Raw genomic sequence first — 18,481 nt, forward strand, 5'->3', positions numbered from 1 at the left:
CTGAAGTTATTGGATGCGGCATACCTTACCAAGAATTAATAGAGAAGACGTGTACAAAGGAACCAGTCTGCACTCTGTCAGCTTCATGAATGCAGCAAATTGACGAAATTGGGAGGCAAGGCACGTCGTGGAAATCTCCTCAGAAGTGGCTCGCTAATGCGAGCAATAAGCCGCCGCAGTTATAGGTTCAGCTAATCCAGCCTTCGACTTACTCGAAGACTGTTATCGCGCTGCCTTCCAAACAACCTTCGTGCAACGACCAGCAATCTTTCCCGTTCCCCTTGACTGAATCACAGCAACAGCAAACCTCAGGATATATGCAAGTATGCCAGTTGACGATACCGATGCCTTCATGCTTGCTACACGCGTAGTAGTGTCGGGTCAGCTGAACGTAGGTGCAACTCGCACGAGAGCTGCCGCTGAGCCGTGAGTTTTCCTCAAGCGCGCAGGGAGATGTGATGAGGTACTAACATACAGGTATTCCAGGGACCGATACCGCCTCTCGACAATGCTGGCGTCAGCACTTCTCAGAGCCCAGGGCCAGAACAACCAAGTATTTCTTCTCTAAACACCAAAATGAAGGGTTGAGGCTCGTCTCAATTAGAAAGAGCAATAAATGCCACACTACTAATCTATGCTGCGACCTTACGATCGTAAAGTGACTCGCAAAGAGCCTGAACAAATTTCGTCGTGGCATATGTTATGAATGTACGCAGCCGACAATAGGTTTGATGATCAGCTAAAATCCATCAAGCATATGCTAAGCTCAGCATCCAGGGGATTCATGAGCTTATTGATGCTGTTCTCAGCTGCTTTCTTGTCCTGGTAGACCCGTCTTTATGGCGCCGCTTACAAGGCAACGTCGACATCACCCACAACATAGTTTTGCGACCGTTCCTCTCGTTTCGTGCTACATATTTGGAATAATACAGGGTGAATGGTGTTGGCTTATGACATTCTCTGTAGCTTCCTTTACCATTATCGATCAAGATCCTATCAGAGGTGGTAGGGCAACCATCAAGACTTCCCGCTCTCGCTGTGGCGGCAGACAGCATGGTCTAAACCTCACGGCAGCTTTCAGACCTTACAATGACCCATGTTACGGGCTTCGGAGCTAAAATTGCCACCAAAAGTCTCTACATGCCGTTTACACAACTGCATTTGCATTTGCAGCTTCACACGGACCCTTGCAGCCTACTTCCAATCAAGTGCCTGACTCGCAGATCGTAAGCAACCTACATCTTCTGAAAGTGAGCATATATGGATGAGTACGATTCCCTAGTTGATCGTATGCATGCGGATCTTGGATTTAGCATGTGTTCGAATGTGTAGTGGGTAGTGTCGGTTGGCATCATTATCACCACCACCATCATTCGCGATATGCCCTTTCCGGACGGCAAAGATGAGCTTTTTATGTAAAACTGTTATTGCAACTACCTATTAATAAGGCAAAATCTCGACGTACTGAATACTCCTGCCAAATAGGCCTGAGGGAGAGTGCTGATGAGAGAGATATGAAAAGGCGAATGATGAGCTTACTTTCAATAAAAACCAGTGTAGTCACGAGCTACCCATGGTCTATTAAGCCGCAAAAGCTAGGTGATGTCAGCCATGTGCGAAATCCGATCGTTGCCCACCGGGGCGTATCCTGATGCGTCCCTAAACAAGCAACGTCAGCGCCGGAGCAAAAGTGATGCCGAGTTAGAGGATCTAATGGTATAAAGACGGTCCTCCCAACTGCCCTCAGTATCATCGCCATCACTCCCAAAGCTCATACCTCGCTTCCACATTCAAGTAACCAGCACTCTCAACAAGCCTACCTATTCATCATCAGACAATCCCAAACAATGGCCCCCCAAAACTACTCCGGCCCATGGCAAAACTTCCCATCCATCGATAATTGGATCGGCTTCGAAGATATGTTCAACCGCAACAAGCCATCCATGTTCGCCACGGGCGACACGGGCGAAGACGTCGGCCGCATCTGGAATGCCATCAAAGAGTGTGCTAAGATCGGCGTCGACGAGCGCGTCATCCTCGCCATCATCATGCAGGAGAGCCATGGCGACGTCGGTGTCCAGACGACATACAGCCCCGGCGACAACATTCCCACCGGCGGCTTGATGCAGTGCGGAGGCTGCGCGGGTTGCCCCGGCCAGCATGGCGTGAGCCAGGTATGGTGATGCAAGGACACGTGAGAAGCCATGCTGATGAATGCAGGAAGCAATTACCGACATGGTTCGCAAGGGCACTGAGCACTTCAAGGGTAACCTGACAGCCCATGGTGACAAGTGGAGCGGCGAGTCCATCTATCCTGCTCTTCGTGAGTACAACTCAGGCAACGTCAATCTCGGCGACCTTAGCGATGGACGCGGTGCCACGGCTTCCTACGTCAGCGATATTGCGAACCGCCTCACCGGCTGGGTCAACTGAGCAGATGCCATGTTCTAGTGGGTGAAGGCGGGGTGGTATCGATGGAGAAGCATCAGGTTGGATTGATCTTGATTGCTACCTAGACAGTCGCTCTTTACAGGAGGATGAGTCGATAGAATACATGTATCCGGCAGCTTGACATGGTTCCTCATGACAGGTCGGTGTACCGTCGTAGCCCATACCTTCTCATGCCATCATCCAAGCGAATGTTGTCCCAGATCTCGTCGACACCTCAGACAACGTCAATACATGCAGCGAAGAGGCATTTCCACCACACTTTGTCCCTCGACTGAAGTGGTTGATTAACCTTGGCCAGAAATGATACATGACTAGATGACTGGTCTTTCGCACCTTTCGAGATACAGGTGTACGATATCAAAGACCGTTCTCGAGACAATTCATAAATATGCCAAGACAAAGATAGGATGGACGAGTGGCTCGATTATGTTCTCCCTGAAGGAAGATAAGGGGTCTCTCATGTGAAAGGGTAGGTGTGGGTCGGAGTTTGTCGCAGGCCTCGCAGGTGCTAGTACCAGGGTCAGGTCTGGAAACAATACGCAGCGGTGGTTCTATCTCGCTTGGATGTATATCATGCGGTCAGGATGCTGTGGGCGAAGCCGCAACGCGCTGCGAACGTGAGATTTGCGATGCTATCTGGGAGCGGGAAAGAAGCCATTTTGTTTGTCCTAACAGTGGGAAATGTGGGTTAAAGGTGAACGTGAACGTGATAGTTGGAGGTGCCTACTCTGTTTATACATCAGGCCGATGATACTAAAAGTCCAAATGTTGGGACGACGAACCACATGTGGCAGTCGCCTAGCGATACGTATAGGAAACACCTAGATCTCCAAGGGCGACTAAATCATTGAACTAAGTGCGGGGAAATGCTTTCAAAGCCTCGACCGGGTATCATTCGAAAAGTATTGCTAGAGTACGCGCATGGTTCTGCTCTCAGTTGTTCTTAGCAACCTCCTCCCACTGCACACCCACCCATTCCTCCACATATCCCACCTCGCCCTCGGGCACGTCGCTCGGCTTGCAGTCCTTGCTGCAAGTCGCAAAAATGATGGTGCCCCATTCCATCCCATCGATACTCATCTCATCCGCCTCCAGCTCAGTGATCGTATGTGGCGTTAGCTGTACCTCAAAAACGCGGTCGGCGCCGCAGTTCTGACATCTCGGCACGCCCGAGCCTCCTCCGGAGCCCATGGTGGTGACTTTCACGTTCGAAGACGAGCCGTGCTCTGAGTGTGCGGCAAGCAGCTTGCCGACAGCATCGGCGTCACTGTAGAGCAAAGGTTTACCCTGGAACTCGTACCGGAGGACCTGCTCGGGGTTCTCGCCAACGCGGTCTGCAAACTTCTGGAAAGCCTTGTCGAGTGTACTCTCAAAGATCTCCTTGTCTTCTTTTCCGCCTCCGCTGCCGCCGCCCTCGGTGTCTACGTCCATGCGTGCGTTCGCGGGGATCTGGGGTGTGGAGGGCGCATCGAGCGTCTCGTACTCGGCATCGAGGTAGTAGTGCGGGTATGCGGGAGGGAAGTCTGATTCTGCGGGCCAGGGTTCGTGCGGTCGCGCGGGCTGTGTTGCAGGCGGCGGCGATGAGACGCGCACCTTTGATGCAAATGTTTCGGGTAATGTCGTGGAGGCCTCGTCCTTGCTCACCTCAGGCGCAGGCTTTGCTGGCGGCTGTGCGCTTCCGAAAGGATTCGCGCTGGCACCGCCTGGAGCAAATGGGTTGGCTGGCGGTGTTCCATTTGAAGCTGACGAGAATGGGTTCGCGAAAGGGTTTGCTGGTGCTCCCGCGCTGCCGCCGCTCTTGACTCCGAACAGCGATTCTCCCAGCTGCGGCTGCGGCTGCGGCTGCGGCTCCTCCTGTTGCTTGACTTCCGGCTTCTGCGCCTTCTTCTCTGCGAGCTTGCCGGACCCTTTCGCAACGCGGATTCCGCGTAGTCCCCTCACGCTGCCTTCCTTCCGCCTGCAAGTCTTCCTGCGACAGCCCCATATGTACAGTCGTCGTTCGTGTCCGGGGAAATGTTCGGGAAGGTCGCCGTTCAGTTCGAGCAGAAGCGTAAGAAGCCCGTTGCATACTTTGCACTTTGCCAATGCACCCGAGGGTGCCGTTTTATCGTCTATCCATGCCTATGAACTGTTAATTTATGGGCTGACTAGAGGAAAGGTGGAGGGGCATACTGGAGAACCGCCCAGGTGCGATATGGCGTCTCCGGATGCGCCTTGGGACGCGTATCCCAGAAGAGTATTTGTTTCAGTATATTCCTCTCCCTCGTCGGAAGAGTCACTGTCGTAAGGAGGCATGGCGGGGAAATTGTGTGTTGTTGGAGGAGCAAACCCCGCCATCTCCCCAAACTTTTTATTGTGCTATCGATAAGGGAAGCAACCCACTGCTGTTCTTAGCGCTGACGAGCTGCATGACAGTGGACGACATAAACACTGGGTATAGGCGTCCTGTGTTACTTTGCTCTATCTTACGCTTATAACTCACTATATGACAGGTCATCGTGGATGTTCATTGGAAGGGATCCTCGTCATTACAGTCGGCCACTGTGGATACACGTCAAGCTTCCGGCCAGCAGGCGGTGAAACATTTCCTTCAAATACACCTGCTCACCCTCCCATACGAAACATTGTTGTGCTATTGTGCCAAGCAGCCTCAGCGACTTCATCCACACTCAGTCCTTTCACGCCTGCTACTACGAATGCGACCTGACTTATGGCACAGCTCTCGTTCCTCTCCTTGACCATCATGCCCATCTGGAATTTGTCCCTCTTCTTGCTCGATGGCAGCGGTGGTGCATGGACAAGGTATCTCTTTGCAACTTCCGAACTCGGTTGTATCGCCCCCCATGGCGCATCCGTCTCAAGCTGCAGTCTCTCCAACGGCAGCGCTGCCACCATCTCTAGTGATTCGCGATCCTTGAAGCTGAATCCATTCACACTCACATCAAACCCCATGTCTGTAAGCTTCGCCATCTGCGCTGAGCTGCCCACGAAAGAGTGCACCAGTCCCCTCCGCGGAAGCCGCGCAAGATATGGCTCGATGACCGCCACGAAGTCGTCGAAGGCCGCGCGACAGTGCAGGAACAGCGGGAGGTCGTAGTTGCCTCTCACGAACAAGTCTAGCTGGTCCTTGAAGCATTGAATCTGGACATCTTTGCTCGCCCACTCAAGATGATCATAATCCAGCCCCAGCTCCCCAAACGAAGACACTAATGTCGCACTCCCTTCCCGCAGCTCGGCAATCGTTGAAGCCATGCACGCAAAGTACGCGCTCCCGTCGCTGCCGTCAGCGTACGGCTCGGCAGCGTGGTACGGATGCACGCCGACGGTGATGCTGCATTGGTCTGGTCTCGACCGTGCGATATCGGCATTGAACTGTGCGTCTGAGGGTGACATGCCCGTGAGCACGACTTTCTTCACATTGGCTGCTAGGGAGCGGTCCAGTACAGCGGGGAAATCGGGCGCATGGTATTGCTTGTTGCGATAAACGCCTGCAAAGTCCTTTGCTGTGGCTGTTACGGCGACCTGAATGGACGTTAGTGTCGTGGGTTGCGAAATGATGCCAATATTGAATTTGATGCGGGACTTACATCTGCGTATTGCAGTTCTGTCTGCGGCTTTAGAGGCGCATTTTTTGGTAGGCTTTCCAAAAGGCTATCGGACATGGCAAGAAGTTTGGTCTATGAGATGAAACGGTGCGATGCTCAATGGTACAGTTCTAGATCGGCAACTGCCCTGACTCGCATCTCGGGTCGGGCCGCTTCAAAAGCATGTCCTTAACCACGCCCTCGCGTGAGCGCCGACACCAGCGATGCAGGATTGGATTTGATTCATAAACATGTATGATATCCTGAGTCACCCAATGGTAAACTTGCACAGAATCAAACAAGCCTTGCGTTGTATACATTCTTTCATCGCGAGTATCCGAAATAGTTTGCCCTTTAATTGTCAATACATTGCCGGTATCCAATCGACATGATCGACGGTGCCTCGGCTCTCTTGACCTTGAACCGCTCTCCAATAACGACCCACTGCGCAACAGTAAATGCGAACCGCATCGCACTTGCGTCCTTGTTCTTGAAAGCTCTCTCGACCAAGCCCTCAGCCTTGTCCCAGGCAACAAATCCAAGCCCCTCTACTCTCTCCCTGACCAGCAACCCAGAAAGTAGTTTGTGTAATGGGCCATCTTCTGGATACGTAGTTGGCGCAGAGTATGGCTGTAGTACGAGTTAGTACACACTACATCTCTGGTCATGCACAGAATGACTTGCGTGTTTCTTCCTCTTGTACAGCTCATCCGTAATGAACGGCCTACTCGCCTCCCTCAAGATCCACTTTTCGATAAATCGCTGCTCCTCACCATCCCATCTTATCTTCACACTCGGCGGCAGCCCGTTTACATACTCGGTCAGATGGTGGTCTAGGAACGGCGTCCGAGCCTCGATCGAATGGGCCATTTCCGTCCTATCGCCCAAGCATGACAGAAAAATGTTGCACAGATGGCCTTTCTGCCAAACATACAACGCAGAATGCAGTGGATGCCATTCTGACATGATCTTGTCCCTCGCCCGGCCGTCTACAGAGTTCGCGATCGTAAGCTGTGGGTCGCAGGTACCGTAAGCCTTGGTCCAGTCCGCGAAGAGCGTATCTGGTGAGAACGCTGCCATCGAGGACACAGTCGTAATGTCGTTTAGCATGTGTCGAGGCAGCGACGGCCCTCGGTTGGCACCGTTGGCGCCAACAGATTTGTAGTACGCGCTGCTCTCCTCGTCGGTCTTGATGCATTGTGCTTTGCGCGTCTCCTCTGGCAACGGGTTAGACGTGTACGCAAGGTCCGGTTCACGGAGATAGTCAGGCAAGTACATCGGGTAGCCGGCAAATTGTTCATCGGCACCCTCGCCCGTCAGAACCACCTAAGATGAGGGTATGAAGTCAGTATGATTTGAGATGAGGTGATAAATGTCTCAGCTAAGAGGGAAAGGCAAGAGACATCAACTTGGTACCCGGTGGTTTACTCACCTTGAACCCCAGCTCCTGCGGAACCTCACTCAGCGCGTACTTGCCCACGTAGTTGAGATCCGGGTTGTGGTGCTCGCAGTACCAAGTCGCGTCCTCGAACCGCGCGGCAAGCTCAGCTTCGTTCATGTGCTTCTTGTAGTACTTCACGCCGAGGTGGTCTGCTGTTCGGTTTGCAATGGCAGACTCGTCAAAGCCGCTGTCCTCGTCGAAGGCGATGCTGAAGCAGCTTACGCGTTCTGTTTCGTTGTCGTTGCCCATGCGCTCGTCTTGCTCTTTGACGAGGTGCGTGACCATGCCCGCGATCACCGAGGAGTCGATGCCGCCGCTGAGATACACGCCGACGGGGACATCGGCTCGGAGGCGGATGCGTATGGCTTCGAGCATCTGGGATCGGAGGCCTTCGATCATTTCTTTGTCAGAGCGTGGATCTGGTTGTGTCTACCTGTGTCAGACCATCAGCATTCCAACAGCAGAATGCTTCCTACCTTGTGAGGGTATTCGATGTCCCAGTAAGAACGCGATTCGATGCTATCGTAATGCTGACAGATGATGTAGTGACCAGGCCGGACCTGTGTTAATCAGTATCTACCCTCTTCTCTTGCCTTCACTGCCGTACTTTTCTAACGCCTTTAAATATCGTTCTAGCAGCATGATTCCATCCCGCCTCTTTCAAGCTCGCAACATCCCACTCTGGTTCCCAGCCCAGGGGCAGGAACGCTTTAGCTTCAGCTGCGATAAGCATCTTGTTATCAACAAAAGTGTAAAACAATGGCTTGATACCGTAGCGATCTCTTGCTGCGACGAAGGTCTGTGTCCGCGAGTCGTAAATGCAGAGTGCAAACTCTCCACGCAGGTGGGAGAGAAATGATATTCCGTAGTACTTGTAAAGCGCGATCACGAGTTCGCTGTCGCTGTGGCCTCTGAAGTGATGATTCGTCTTGGCGAGTAGGGACGCTCGGAGGGCATCGTAATCATAGAGCTCTCCATTGACAACTGCGTGTACGCTATTTTCCTCATCATGGAACGGCTGCGCGCCATCTGGCGATAAGTCGTTGATGGCTAGTCTAACGTGTCCAAGTGCTGTATGGATTCTTAGCAACCATCGCTTACAAAAATGGGTGACTACCGGACGGCCAGGGTTGCAACGTTGAAGTACCAACTTTATTATCAAAGCTTATCCATTGGCCTTTTGAATCTGGCCCTCTATGCTTGATCATCTCAAGACTCTCGTCTAACTGTTGTGGCCATGTTTTTGGATTGTCAAGGTGGCCAGAAATGCTCCTTCGAGCATCGTCGAGGGCGACAATGCAGCTAATGCCACACATCTTCGAATTGTGTCGATGGAAATTCAAAGAGTTTTGTACCTGATATTTTGCGATATGGGAGCAATGGTGCTGATTCAATGACGTATGACGTATTGATGATCCTACTTGCGCCATTGGAAGCTAGCACCACTACGAAGTGAACTTATCTCTGAAGATTCCCACTGTGTACTAACACTTCTTTGTAATGCACAACACATTGGACAAAAGCCACATCAGCTCACAAGATAGCACATGTCCATGCATAGATCTCCGAACATCTGCCACTAACGTCTATCTTCAGCCGCATAGAATCACCAACCACAGTGGCTGACACAAAAATTGGGACTTATCCTGCAAGATTTCACTGTATAATACGATTGTAAAGGTATACTTTGATAGTGTACCCCGACATTCTATAGCTACGGAATGTCGTTTTTGTGGTCACCCACTGTGAGTATCCAGTCCGACTGACATGGTTCAAAAAGATGGAAGCCTGGACCCTATCACAGCGGCAATGGTTATGGCGGTAGACAATTTTTATTGCCCATCGCTATTCAGGTAAAATAATATGTTCAGGACGGCATCAGCCAATATTTACATGGAAAACCTAGGCACACTCTCCCACACAACCACTCGCTTATTTCACAGAGATGCTGTAAGCCGAAGTCGTAAGGACAACGTTAGATCCAGTAAACGGCTCCGTACCCGCCTGCAGCGACGTAATCCAGGAGCTGGTCGGGACACCCTGGCTGCTAGTAAGGTACTTGAAGAAGAGGTTGAGGTCGCCGTTGAAGTTGCTGTTGGTAGCGGACGCAACGAACGAGTACACCTTGACACTGCCGTTGAGTCCGTAGTATAGCTTGTAGCTGGCGCCGCCGATGGTGACGGTGGCAATGGCGCTGCCAGTGGAGGAGATGGGGCCGGCGCCGCCGTATGCGGCTAGCCAGACCATGATCTCGTAGGCGTTGGAGCCGCCAGAGGTGGGAGCGAGCCAGAGGTCGTAGGCCACGTCGGCGACAGGGGTGCCGCTGCTGGTTTGTCTGGGGAGCATGTTAGTGAGACTGCATGCGTTGCTTCAGGTGTGCTTTTAAGCACTTACGACCACTTCCAGACCGAAGGAATGGAGGAGACAGCGGACAGCTGCTTGTTGACATTTTCGAGAGCGACATTGGAGTAGCTCTTCACCTGGTATGGGCCACCAGCCCAGGACCACTTCGTGGACCAAGCAACTGTGTTGCCGCTCAGCGACTTGAAGTAGGTACACTGGCTGCCTGAGGTGGCACCGGACGCGCCCCAGTTGTTACTGTCTGAATCAGATTGACGTCCTTGGCACTTCTCAAATATCTAAACTCACTGGTAGATTGTGTACCCGCCCGTTTGCAGGGAGCCCCAGGAGTCGCAGGAGATGGTGGTATCACGCTTCTCGACGGTACGAGTTGCCTCAAGGGGGGCAGCGAAGGCGCTCGAGGCAGCCAACGCCAGGGAGACGAGAGAAGAAGAGAACTTCATATTATAGAAATATAACTTTGGCAAAGATGGAACTGGAGTGTAGTAGGGAGTGAAAGGCCGCGAGTGGGATACAAAAAGCTTGGAAGCCAAGTCATCTTATACTGCGTCCCCTATATGCGTTAAGCTCCCATAGTGTCCGCCGCAACGCACCGAGCACTATAGAGATTGTTGTTCCGCGAATTATCGAGCATCGACCATGATGATCTGATTGTTTCGTCCACGCGTTTCGGGTAGACGGTAGAGCATCTCGTATAAGTGCCGCCGGTGGGGAATAAATTTCCCGGAGCTTGACAGTTTTGTGCCAGACTAGACAGGGTTGCTACCCTAGGAATATGGGGTGCATATGCACATTCGAAGGAAGACGGGCGTTGGTTGGTACGTATCGAAAGCCACGGCATCCTGTTGGTCAGCCCGATGCTCTCTCTTTGGTGGCATTTTCTATGCGACACCTGTCGAACTGTAGCGGACAGACCAACATATGTAAGGAGAGATCGTCGTCAAGCCGTGGTCACATCGCGGTGGAGCAAGCCCCTGCTCGGTTATTAGAGAAGGCTCGGAGATTGGGTCTAGCTCCTTTTGAATTAGACGAATTGTACAACGGCATTCCCCACCATCAATGTCGCAATGCATGAAACAAAGCTTAGATTCTACTGACGCGTTCACGGGCAAAGTCGTGCTCTACTGAGCGCATGTCGGCGAGCTGACATATCACAGTGGCTAAACCAAATATAAGTTCTAGTGCACACCTTATTCTAGAGAAACTCACTGTACAGTAGTACAATTGTAAAACTATCCTTTAATAGTTTGTCCTGGATTTACATAGCTACAAAAGCCCGGATTCTACTCTCGGCCACTCCGCATTGTCTTCAGAAACAGCGAAGCTACAGACAACAGTTCGAGACGATGCTCCGCCATCGTGACCATGGAAAGAGACAACGCAACCATTTTTGTAAGCATATACTTGTGTAGCGGAGACAAGGGTTGAAAACAACCAGGTGATGCTTTTACTATGCAGAGAGTTACTCCAAATCCCCGCACAAACGCCGGGAGCTGATGAGATCCATGGCCATAGCTCATAATCAACAAAGGAAAATCGTCGAAGTCTGGCCGTATCCGCACTCATATCCTCAAACTCTCAATCGCAGCCTCCAAATCATCCACCTTGCTCTCAACTTCCTTCGCCTTCCCAGCTTTCATCTCTCGATACGCCCTCGCGACCACCTCCATAACCTTGCCCATAGCTGCATCCTGGCCCTTGCCCTCCATCTCCTTCTTCACCTTGGCAAAGTTGTCTTTGACGAAAACCTGGTACTCGCCGTTCGGCTTCTTTCCATCCTTACCGACAGCGCCGCTGCGAGGAGTCGGCTTCGTCTGCACAAGTTTCGCCTTGCACCGGCCGCACGAATGGCGCACAGGGTCGATCGACTTGCTGTGCCTCTTGAACTCGCAGCCACACGCCACGCATTCCCAGATGTACTTGTAGTCGATCTTGTACGAGTGCTTGGTGGTAACTTCGACGCCTCTGCTCCTGAACGCGGCCGTGACTTTCGCGCCCCACGACTTGAACTCTGCGCCGTGCGGGTTGTTGCGAACCTCACTGATCATGAAGGTCGTGAGGTGGCAGTACTCGTGTGCAAGCACATTGTACAGCCGCTCTTCGTCGTCGATGACCTTTTCGGCGAGCTCAATGGAGCAGTAGTGCCGGATTTCGACACGCGTGTCCGTGGGCAGAGGTCCAGTGCGCAGGCGGATTTGCTCGCGGCGCCAGTTGGCACGGCCAGCAGTCGTTTTGAGCGTCTTGGACCAGACGAGCTGGATGCCTCCAGTATTGCTAGAGAGCTCGGCGATGCGGCCGTTCGTGATAGCCATGTCTACCTCAGCAATGAAGGTTTCGGCGATTGCGTGCTTACGGGCTGCAAAGTCCTTGCGTTGGGCGCGTAGGACCGCTACGGTTGGCGAAGAACCATCTGCCGATACCTTTTTCGTAGGAGACTGTACTTTCTTCTTCCGTGGTGAAGTTGTTGGTGAGGGGAAAGAGTCACTCTCGTCGTCGGAGATGGTTATGGAGTTGATCTGCTTTTCGAGCTGCTTGAAGAGGTTCTGTTTCCGGGGCGAGAGAAGTGGCTTCGAGGGCGAGAACTTGTCATTGTGGTCATTGACTATCTCGGGATCCCAGAAGGCATCGATGCTGGGTCGCAGATTTGGTACATTTGGGATCCGAATATTTTTCTTTGACGGCGAGGCAAGCTTCGAAGGACTGGGTAGCTGAGGAGGTGTGCTTGGGCGCGATATCGGGGGTGCCTTGCGAGGTGAGCGTTGTTTCGTAGGAGTTGGGGAGCTGAACGAGGTCAATCGCTGTGCGGTGCAAAAGAAAAGAATATACTCACTAGACTAAAACATCATCTCCACGGTTCGACGCTCTGCTGCTTGCGCGGGAAGAAGCGGCGAAAGACGCAGTGCGCGCTCGGGCAGGTGGTGGGAGTGCGAACGACGGCGATGGCGCGGGAGAACTTGTCAGGTCGATCACATCTTGCGCCCAGTTCGATATGGTGCTGTGGCCCTTTCTGAACGGAGGCCTGTTGGAAACAAGGGGCGGTGGTGGCATGTCCGTGGAAGGCTTCCACGCAGGCTCTGGAACTGGGGCTTGTGTGTGCTGGGACATGACGGCATCATCCCACTCCTCGTCTTCCTCTTCCTCAGAGTCGGACACCACCCTCCTCCGTCCTCGCGGTTGCTCAGGTCTCCTCCTTGCAGCGACTACGGGCTCTTCGTCTGCATCACTCTCCTCTACCGACTGCCGCACATTCTCCTTGTCTTCCTCACTTGGACCATCAGCGTCACCACACAGGATGCTCTGCCCAACGTCGTTTTCATCAACGACTGTCTCCTCTACCTCGGACCGTGCAAGGCTCAAGGGACCCTTCTTCCTCGCCACAGTCTTGGCCAGAGTCTTCGAGTAGAGATGGTTCGCTGCACTTCCACCCTCTCTAAGCGGCCTCCTAGGCCTTCTGTCCTTGTCGGGTGTTGCTGCTAGGCTGCGCAGACTCTCGGTACTCGGTCTCTTTGCCAGAGTCGCATTGCTTGGCATTGGCCGCAGCACGCGTTGTTTCCTAACCGGCGACTGGTTGATAGGAGCCTTTGGAACGAGTATTGAGCCTTCATCGGAGTCTTCGGGCGAGGTGTAGCGCAGTTTGCGGGTTGAGGGCGTTTCGCGCACGCCCTTGCGGGGACTGGTTCGTGTGGTAGGTGTGGGGGGAGGCATGAATATGGTTTGCTCCGTAGGGCTGGGCTTCCGGAGGCGCGCCATTATTTAGAATAGTACTAATGTTAAAAAATGTGAATGCAATTCAGCTTGAGGATGGTGGAGGTGCGGTTGCGAAAGTTTGTTTTGCCATTGGTTGTTGGGGCGACCACTAGCGCGAGACGTACAACGTGCCGCGCGCAACGGGCGTTAGTGCTTCGCGACGACACCTCTGCCTTGATCGCACATGATCTGGAAGACTAGCAGTGTCAACTCATTACTACAAGGCTTCCATGGCTGTGTCAAGATGCAAAATCACCAGTGCAAATCACGACCAAGAACCCGCTTAATCAGCAGTCAAGTTGCTTCTTGACTGAGCTGGGCAAACTCTTGGAGAGGGGTTTCTCGACAATACGGAGGCACACTTACGTCATTAGCTAGGACTGTTGCGTACTGCAGTGCGGTATCACAAATGGTACGACCAGTTCAACAGTTCTTCACGTTTCAAATCAGTTATTGAATCAGCCAATCGTAGCAGTCCGTTCTATTCACCCCCAATCTCTCATTGGTAATCAATCTGACTGCCGTCCTGTGTACATTAGCACCATGTAAAGGGTACTCTACTTGAATATAACAGTCGCGGTTAGTGGAAAGCTGAAGCTAATAGACTCACAATACAAATTAGCGTACATCTGAAGACAATCGGTCCACCTCCACGCAGACTGACGCGACGATGGTCAGCCCAACCTCATGGTGGGGCTACTACATAATCAATTGAACACCCTGTATTGGAGCTCTAGAATATTCAATCGAATAACTTCTCCTTCCCACAAATCATTCACCATGACCTCCCTAGATCTGCGGTGAGCTCTACGCCCCAGCCCCCAACTCCCCTGACTTTAGTAAATTACGGTGTACAAACTGGATGTCTCTTGCCTCTTGCGTTTACTTGAGACATGCATCACCCTGTCTTGACTCGCACTGGCTTTGTACCCACACTTCAGGCACCGCCCGTGTTCCCGACAGACGAGTCCGAGATGCCCTAGGGCGCAGACTCCTTCAGAGACGCGGCTGCGTACCAAGGGACCTCGCGCGGGCACCACGAACACCTGGGCAGCAATTCCCTCACCTGGTCGTCACGGGCCTTTTGATATCAGATCGAAAATACACTCAAGCATGGAAGCCCAAGTTTAGATAGGCATACCCATCGTGTTTGACACCGGCGAAGGGCCTCAAGGAGGACCTACTCTTGGAATTACAGTACAATCTTGGATTACAGGCATCTTCTTGAGCTAACTAGCTTCAAGATGCCACTTCAGCTACCATATGTCCGTTTTGGTACAATACTCTCATCCCGAAACGTCACCCTACTTTTGAACGAACACATGTTCCGAAAAGGCTCCACACAAATAAGTCGTGCTCTTCGGCTCAGACCCTGTTCCTCCAATCCCGAGATAAGACGATATAAAACGCCATGGATATGCTCTATCAATATCCAAATTATGCCCCCCAAACGCCACTTCGCCTACTCCCGTACAAACGACAACCCTAAGTCGCCATTGGCGTGCCATTTGGTGGCCCACCGTGCTGTCCATTTTGTGGAGGCTGAGGAGTACCAGAGCCTTGCCTGTTGAAGCTATTTTGCGCTGCAAGCCGTGCTTGCGTCTGCTGTGCTTGCTGCCTATCCAGCATCATCTGCTGGGGGTTCGCGCTAAAACCAGTAGTCGATGGTGCGGAGGGGGTGTGAGGTTGTGCGGTCCCATACTGTGAAGGAGGATAGTAGGTACTACGTATCTGACCGCCAGGCCCATAACCTGGCCGTGCTCCATAAGCCGTTTGGCCAGTCGATGGGGCAGCCTTGAGCGGGGAAGCCGTGCGGGTCTGGTTATTCGGTGTTGCTCCGTACATTGGCGCCACATTTTGAGACCGTTGGAAGTAGCCGTTCTGCGTTGGTTGCGAGTACCGGCTTTGCGGCTGGGTCTGCGGAGTGGATCCGAAGTATTGAGACTGACCGCCCGCGTAGTTGCTAGGCTGAGATGAACGCTGAGAATAGTACTGACCCGTGGGGTTCTGCGTATATGATGTCCTCGATGTCTGCTGACCGTAAGCTTGGGTACCAGAAAAGCTTGGTCTAGGGGTGGCATAGGACGACGCAGGCGCCTGATATACCTGCGATCCGGAAGTGGAACGTTGGTATTGCATGGACGGAGATCGCGCGACAGCCGGTTGCTGGGGAAAGTAATTAGGGCCCGATTGTACAGGCCGAGCACCGGTATGCATCGAAGATGTGGAGCGGCCGTATTGGCTGCTCCCTGGAGGGTAATGCGAATGAGTACCAGAGCCACTTGAAACCATACGATTCAGTGTTGGAGTTGCCGCTGGCGCTGGCACCGGCGCCTTTGCAAGCCTGGATGATTGATCATCTTCGAGGACTCCGCGAGCGGCTCTGTTCTCAACCATCAGAGTCCGACTAATGTTGAGCTCATCAAGTTGATCGCCGTTGAGTTTGGCCACAGCGTATGGTGGCAGCTGCGAAACCATCAGCGTGAGCTGCGACTTCAGCATTTGGTAGACATCAATCTCATCGGACGACGGTGTCGACGGGCTTCCTGCCAGGGATGCTAGTGATGAATTTTGTATCACCGGTGTACGCGGATTAGTGGCCAGTGATGAGTTGCGTATCCTTTGGTGGGAAGCTAACGTCTCGAGGAGCTCGGATATCTCATGGAGCACTTCTTCGGTGTCCTTGTCCAGTACCGTATTCGCTTCTGTATCCGCGAAGAGTCCATCTTCTACAGGCTCGAATGTGTCCACAGCTTTCTTGAATGCTTCTTCTTCATTCTCGTCAATGTCATCAATCGCCGTTCCAGGTGATTCGCTCAGGCCCAATAACTCGGGGTCAATGGGGAACACCTCATTAAAGCGCTTTTCGCCCACCTTTTGCCACCAGACCATATTTTTAGTTTCTTCTGGAACGACAGCCGTGGTATCGTCACGGCTTGGTGCAAAGCTAGAGTATGCGCTGCGGAAGAGTGCATCTTCTTTTGCCTGCTTCACGGCCACGAGAGTTGACTCGGATGGTGGCTGTTGGGCTTCACCCATGCTCAGTGCTCTTTGCCTACTCTTTTTCTTCTCGTTGGGAGACGTGGGGTCCTTTGGCATATCGGCCCCGCCATATCCTAGCCAATTGCTGGTGGCAAGGTTTTGGGTAGCATATGAGTGCGAACCCTTACGACTGGGTTTGGGCACTTCGGGTGGTGCGAAAGTGACCACGTTGCCCTTGGTGGTCAAAGGCTTTGCAAGCTTAGGTGGGCTGAGTTGCGGTAGATGAGCGGGTGCCTTGAACACCTTGCCGATCGTCGCATTCGCTTTCCGCTTCTCGTCAACATCATCCGGAAGGGGGAAAACTTCGGTTGTGGAGATGATATTCGGTAGAGTAGATTCACGCAGTGGTAGAGTGATCTTTACCGACAGGTCTAGTGTAGATGCTCCGTCTCGAGGCGTAACAGAACGGGGTTGCTGCAGGCTCGAGAAGAGTTGCTTTGGTCCCTGGGCGCTTCCGAAAAGTGTGAGGACAGTCCGGCTTTCCGGAGGTTCTTCCTTCACAGGTGAAGCCTTCTCATTTTGACCCTCGGTCTCATCTGCCGTGCCATCCTGAGGCTCTTTCTTAGTCTCGACATGGGCTCTTCTGAGTTCTTCCCTTGCTACCAAGCTCCTCGATAGTTTGCAGAGAGCCAACACTCCTGATTGCAACCGGGTCTCCTCAACCGTAGGAGGAGCGGTAGCCAGCTCGCCAACGCCGGCACTGGCAAGTATGTCCGCAGTTGCATCTTCAACATCCTTCGCAAACGCCTGAAGTGAAGAATACGCGCCGGCTTGCACCAGAGAGATGATGGAGGATGTGCCGCTTTGGGGCGATAACTTTGCGCGTTTTGTATCGGCCTCTCCGGACGCGGCTCGAGCAGCTGATGTCGCGAGGGGATGCGCGAGTATGGAAGGTTGCGTGTCGTAACTATGTGGAGTCAGCGAATCTGTCTTCAAGTATGCTGGTTGAACGGTTTGGGAGGAGCGATGGATCAAAACCAAAGGCCAAAGGACATGCTGTAGGATGCATTCGGCATTGCAACCCTGCTACTGTCGCGATTGCGTATGAAGCTGCATGATGTTGCGCGCGCGAAGCCGAGGCGTCCTATTTGGCGGACGCGGGCAGGCAGGCAGGGCTGTGCAGCTGTCGGATGGTTCTGTTGGAGTACCCTACCTCTTTAGAATGGACAGTATGTCCTCGAGCGCGGCCTGCAACGAAGGTGCTGCGCCGTTGGCGAGCTTTGCAGGCGCAGTAGAAGACGCGCCATTGGCGATGGCGGCGTCGGTCTCGGTACGTTTCCGTTTCGCGAGCGACGGCGACGCGGGTGCGGGCGGCAGAGACGGCGGGGTCAAGGCGCCGTTGGTAGTGGTGGACATGGTGATGGGGACGCCTGTTCGCGACGGAGCGATGCGTGGAAGCGTGCGACGCGCGAAGGAAGACCGATGTCGCGGGTGGTGAGCAGCCCGCAGGAAACCTCAGCACAGCGCGTGTGCCAGGTGAGACGAGTCCACTCAGGCTGGGGTTTTTCAGAGCCGTGGGCGCGTCGGTAGCTCGGAGCGGAAGGGCAGCGCGTGAATGGTTTATCTCGGGGTGGTTTTGCTGAGCGTCGAAGGTTGAACGGAGCCGCCAAGAAATATGCAAGGCGCCTCAATACCACGTCCTGCCAGCACTCCGGTACACGCCTGCAAGCCGTTTCCAATGCGGTCGCTCTGCAGCAACTCACCAAGTGCAATACTGCGCAGATTATGTGCTGCAATAGCAGAGGCTGAGGTGAACCAGCGCGTCTAAGTAACACTCGCGGCAGGCGCGGCCTAGAATAGGACTAGTGCATTTGGAGATGGAGCTTCGACAGCCGCAAATTCATGGTCTCGCTGC

At 53.1% G+C, this 18,481-nt stretch overlaps 6 protein-coding genes across 6 annotated transcripts; 1 reads left to right on the forward strand and 5 right to left on the reverse strand.

Annotated features, from left to right (window-relative positions):
* Positions 1 to 1,847: 1,847 nt before the first annotated feature.
* On the forward strand, positions 1,848 to 2,433 carry CC84DRAFT_1181197 (uncharacterized protein; the record flags this gene model as incomplete). The annotated part of the gene is made up of 2 exons (XM_018180536.1): positions 1,848 to 2,174; positions 2,221 to 2,433. The coding sequence occupies 2 exons, from the start codon at positions 1,848 to 1,850 to the stop codon at positions 2,431 to 2,433; spliced, it is 540 nt and encodes a 179-aa protein (XP_018030094.1).
* Positions 2,434 to 3,384: 951 nt separating this feature from the next.
* On the reverse strand, positions 3,385 to 4,746 carry CC84DRAFT_1222739 (uncharacterized protein; the record flags this gene model as incomplete). The annotated part of the gene is made up of 2 exons (XM_018183409.1): positions 3,385 to 4,572; positions 4,624 to 4,746. The coding sequence occupies 2 exons, from the start codon at positions 4,744 to 4,746 to the stop codon at positions 3,385 to 3,387; spliced, it is 1,311 nt and encodes a 436-aa protein (XP_018030095.1).
* A 309-nt stretch (positions 4,747 to 5,055) lies between these two features.
* CC84DRAFT_1103449 (TatD family hydrolase) lies at positions 5,056 to 6,119 on the reverse strand (the record flags this gene model as incomplete). The annotated part of the gene is made up of 2 exons (XM_018175015.1): positions 5,056 to 5,973; positions 6,039 to 6,119. Coding segments are annotated over 2 exons (999 nt in total), but the record flags the coding sequence as incomplete, so codon positions are not given.
* A 270-nt stretch (positions 6,120 to 6,389) lies between these two features.
* CC84DRAFT_1264099 (glutamine-hydrolyzing asparagine synthase) lies at positions 6,390 to 10,777 on the reverse strand (the record flags this gene model as incomplete). The annotated part of the gene is made up of 8 exons (XM_018185281.1): positions 10,126 to 10,777; positions 9,871 to 10,074; positions 9,477 to 9,811; positions 8,084 to 8,547; positions 7,953 to 8,036; positions 7,468 to 7,905; positions 6,708 to 7,361; positions 6,390 to 6,665 (listed from the first exon to the last, which is right to left on the reverse strand). The coding sequence occupies exons 1-8, from the start codon at positions 10,278 to 10,280 to the stop codon at positions 6,390 to 6,392; spliced, it is 2,610 nt and encodes an 869-aa protein (XP_018030097.1). The 5' UTR covers positions 10,281 to 10,777.
* Positions 10,778 to 11,369: 592 nt separating this feature from the next.
* Positions 11,370 to 13,614, reverse strand: CC84DRAFT_1156792 (uncharacterized protein). Its single transcript, XM_018176985.1, has 2 exons — positions 12,668 to 13,614; positions 11,370 to 12,618 (listed from the first exon to the last, which is right to left on the reverse strand). The coding sequence occupies exons 1-2, from the start codon at positions 13,585 to 13,587 to the stop codon at positions 11,400 to 11,402; spliced, it is 2,139 nt and encodes a 712-aa protein (XP_018030098.1). The 5' UTR covers positions 13,588 to 13,614; the 3' UTR covers positions 11,370 to 11,399.
* Positions 13,615 to 14,729: 1,115 nt separating this feature from the next.
* On the reverse strand, positions 14,730 to 18,335 carry CC84DRAFT_1264101 (uncharacterized protein). The gene is made up of 2 exons (XM_018185282.1): positions 17,780 to 18,335; positions 14,730 to 17,533 (listed from the first exon to the last, which is right to left on the reverse strand). Exons 1-2 carry the CDS (start codon positions 17,980 to 17,982, stop codon positions 15,070 to 15,072), a joined length of 2,667 nt encoding a protein of 888 aa, XP_018030099.1. The 5' UTR covers positions 17,983 to 18,335; the 3' UTR covers positions 14,730 to 15,069.
* Between the last annotated feature and the right edge of the window lie 146 nt (positions 18,336 to 18,481).

This window comes from Paraphaeosphaeria sporulosa (assembly GCF_001642045.1).
Source record: "Paraphaeosphaeria sporulosa strain AP3s5-JAC2a unplaced genomic scaffold CC84scaffold_14, whole genome shotgun sequence".
Taxonomy (NCBI): domain Eukaryota; kingdom Fungi; phylum Ascomycota; class Dothideomycetes; order Pleosporales; family Didymosphaeriaceae; genus Paraphaeosphaeria; species Paraphaeosphaeria sporulosa.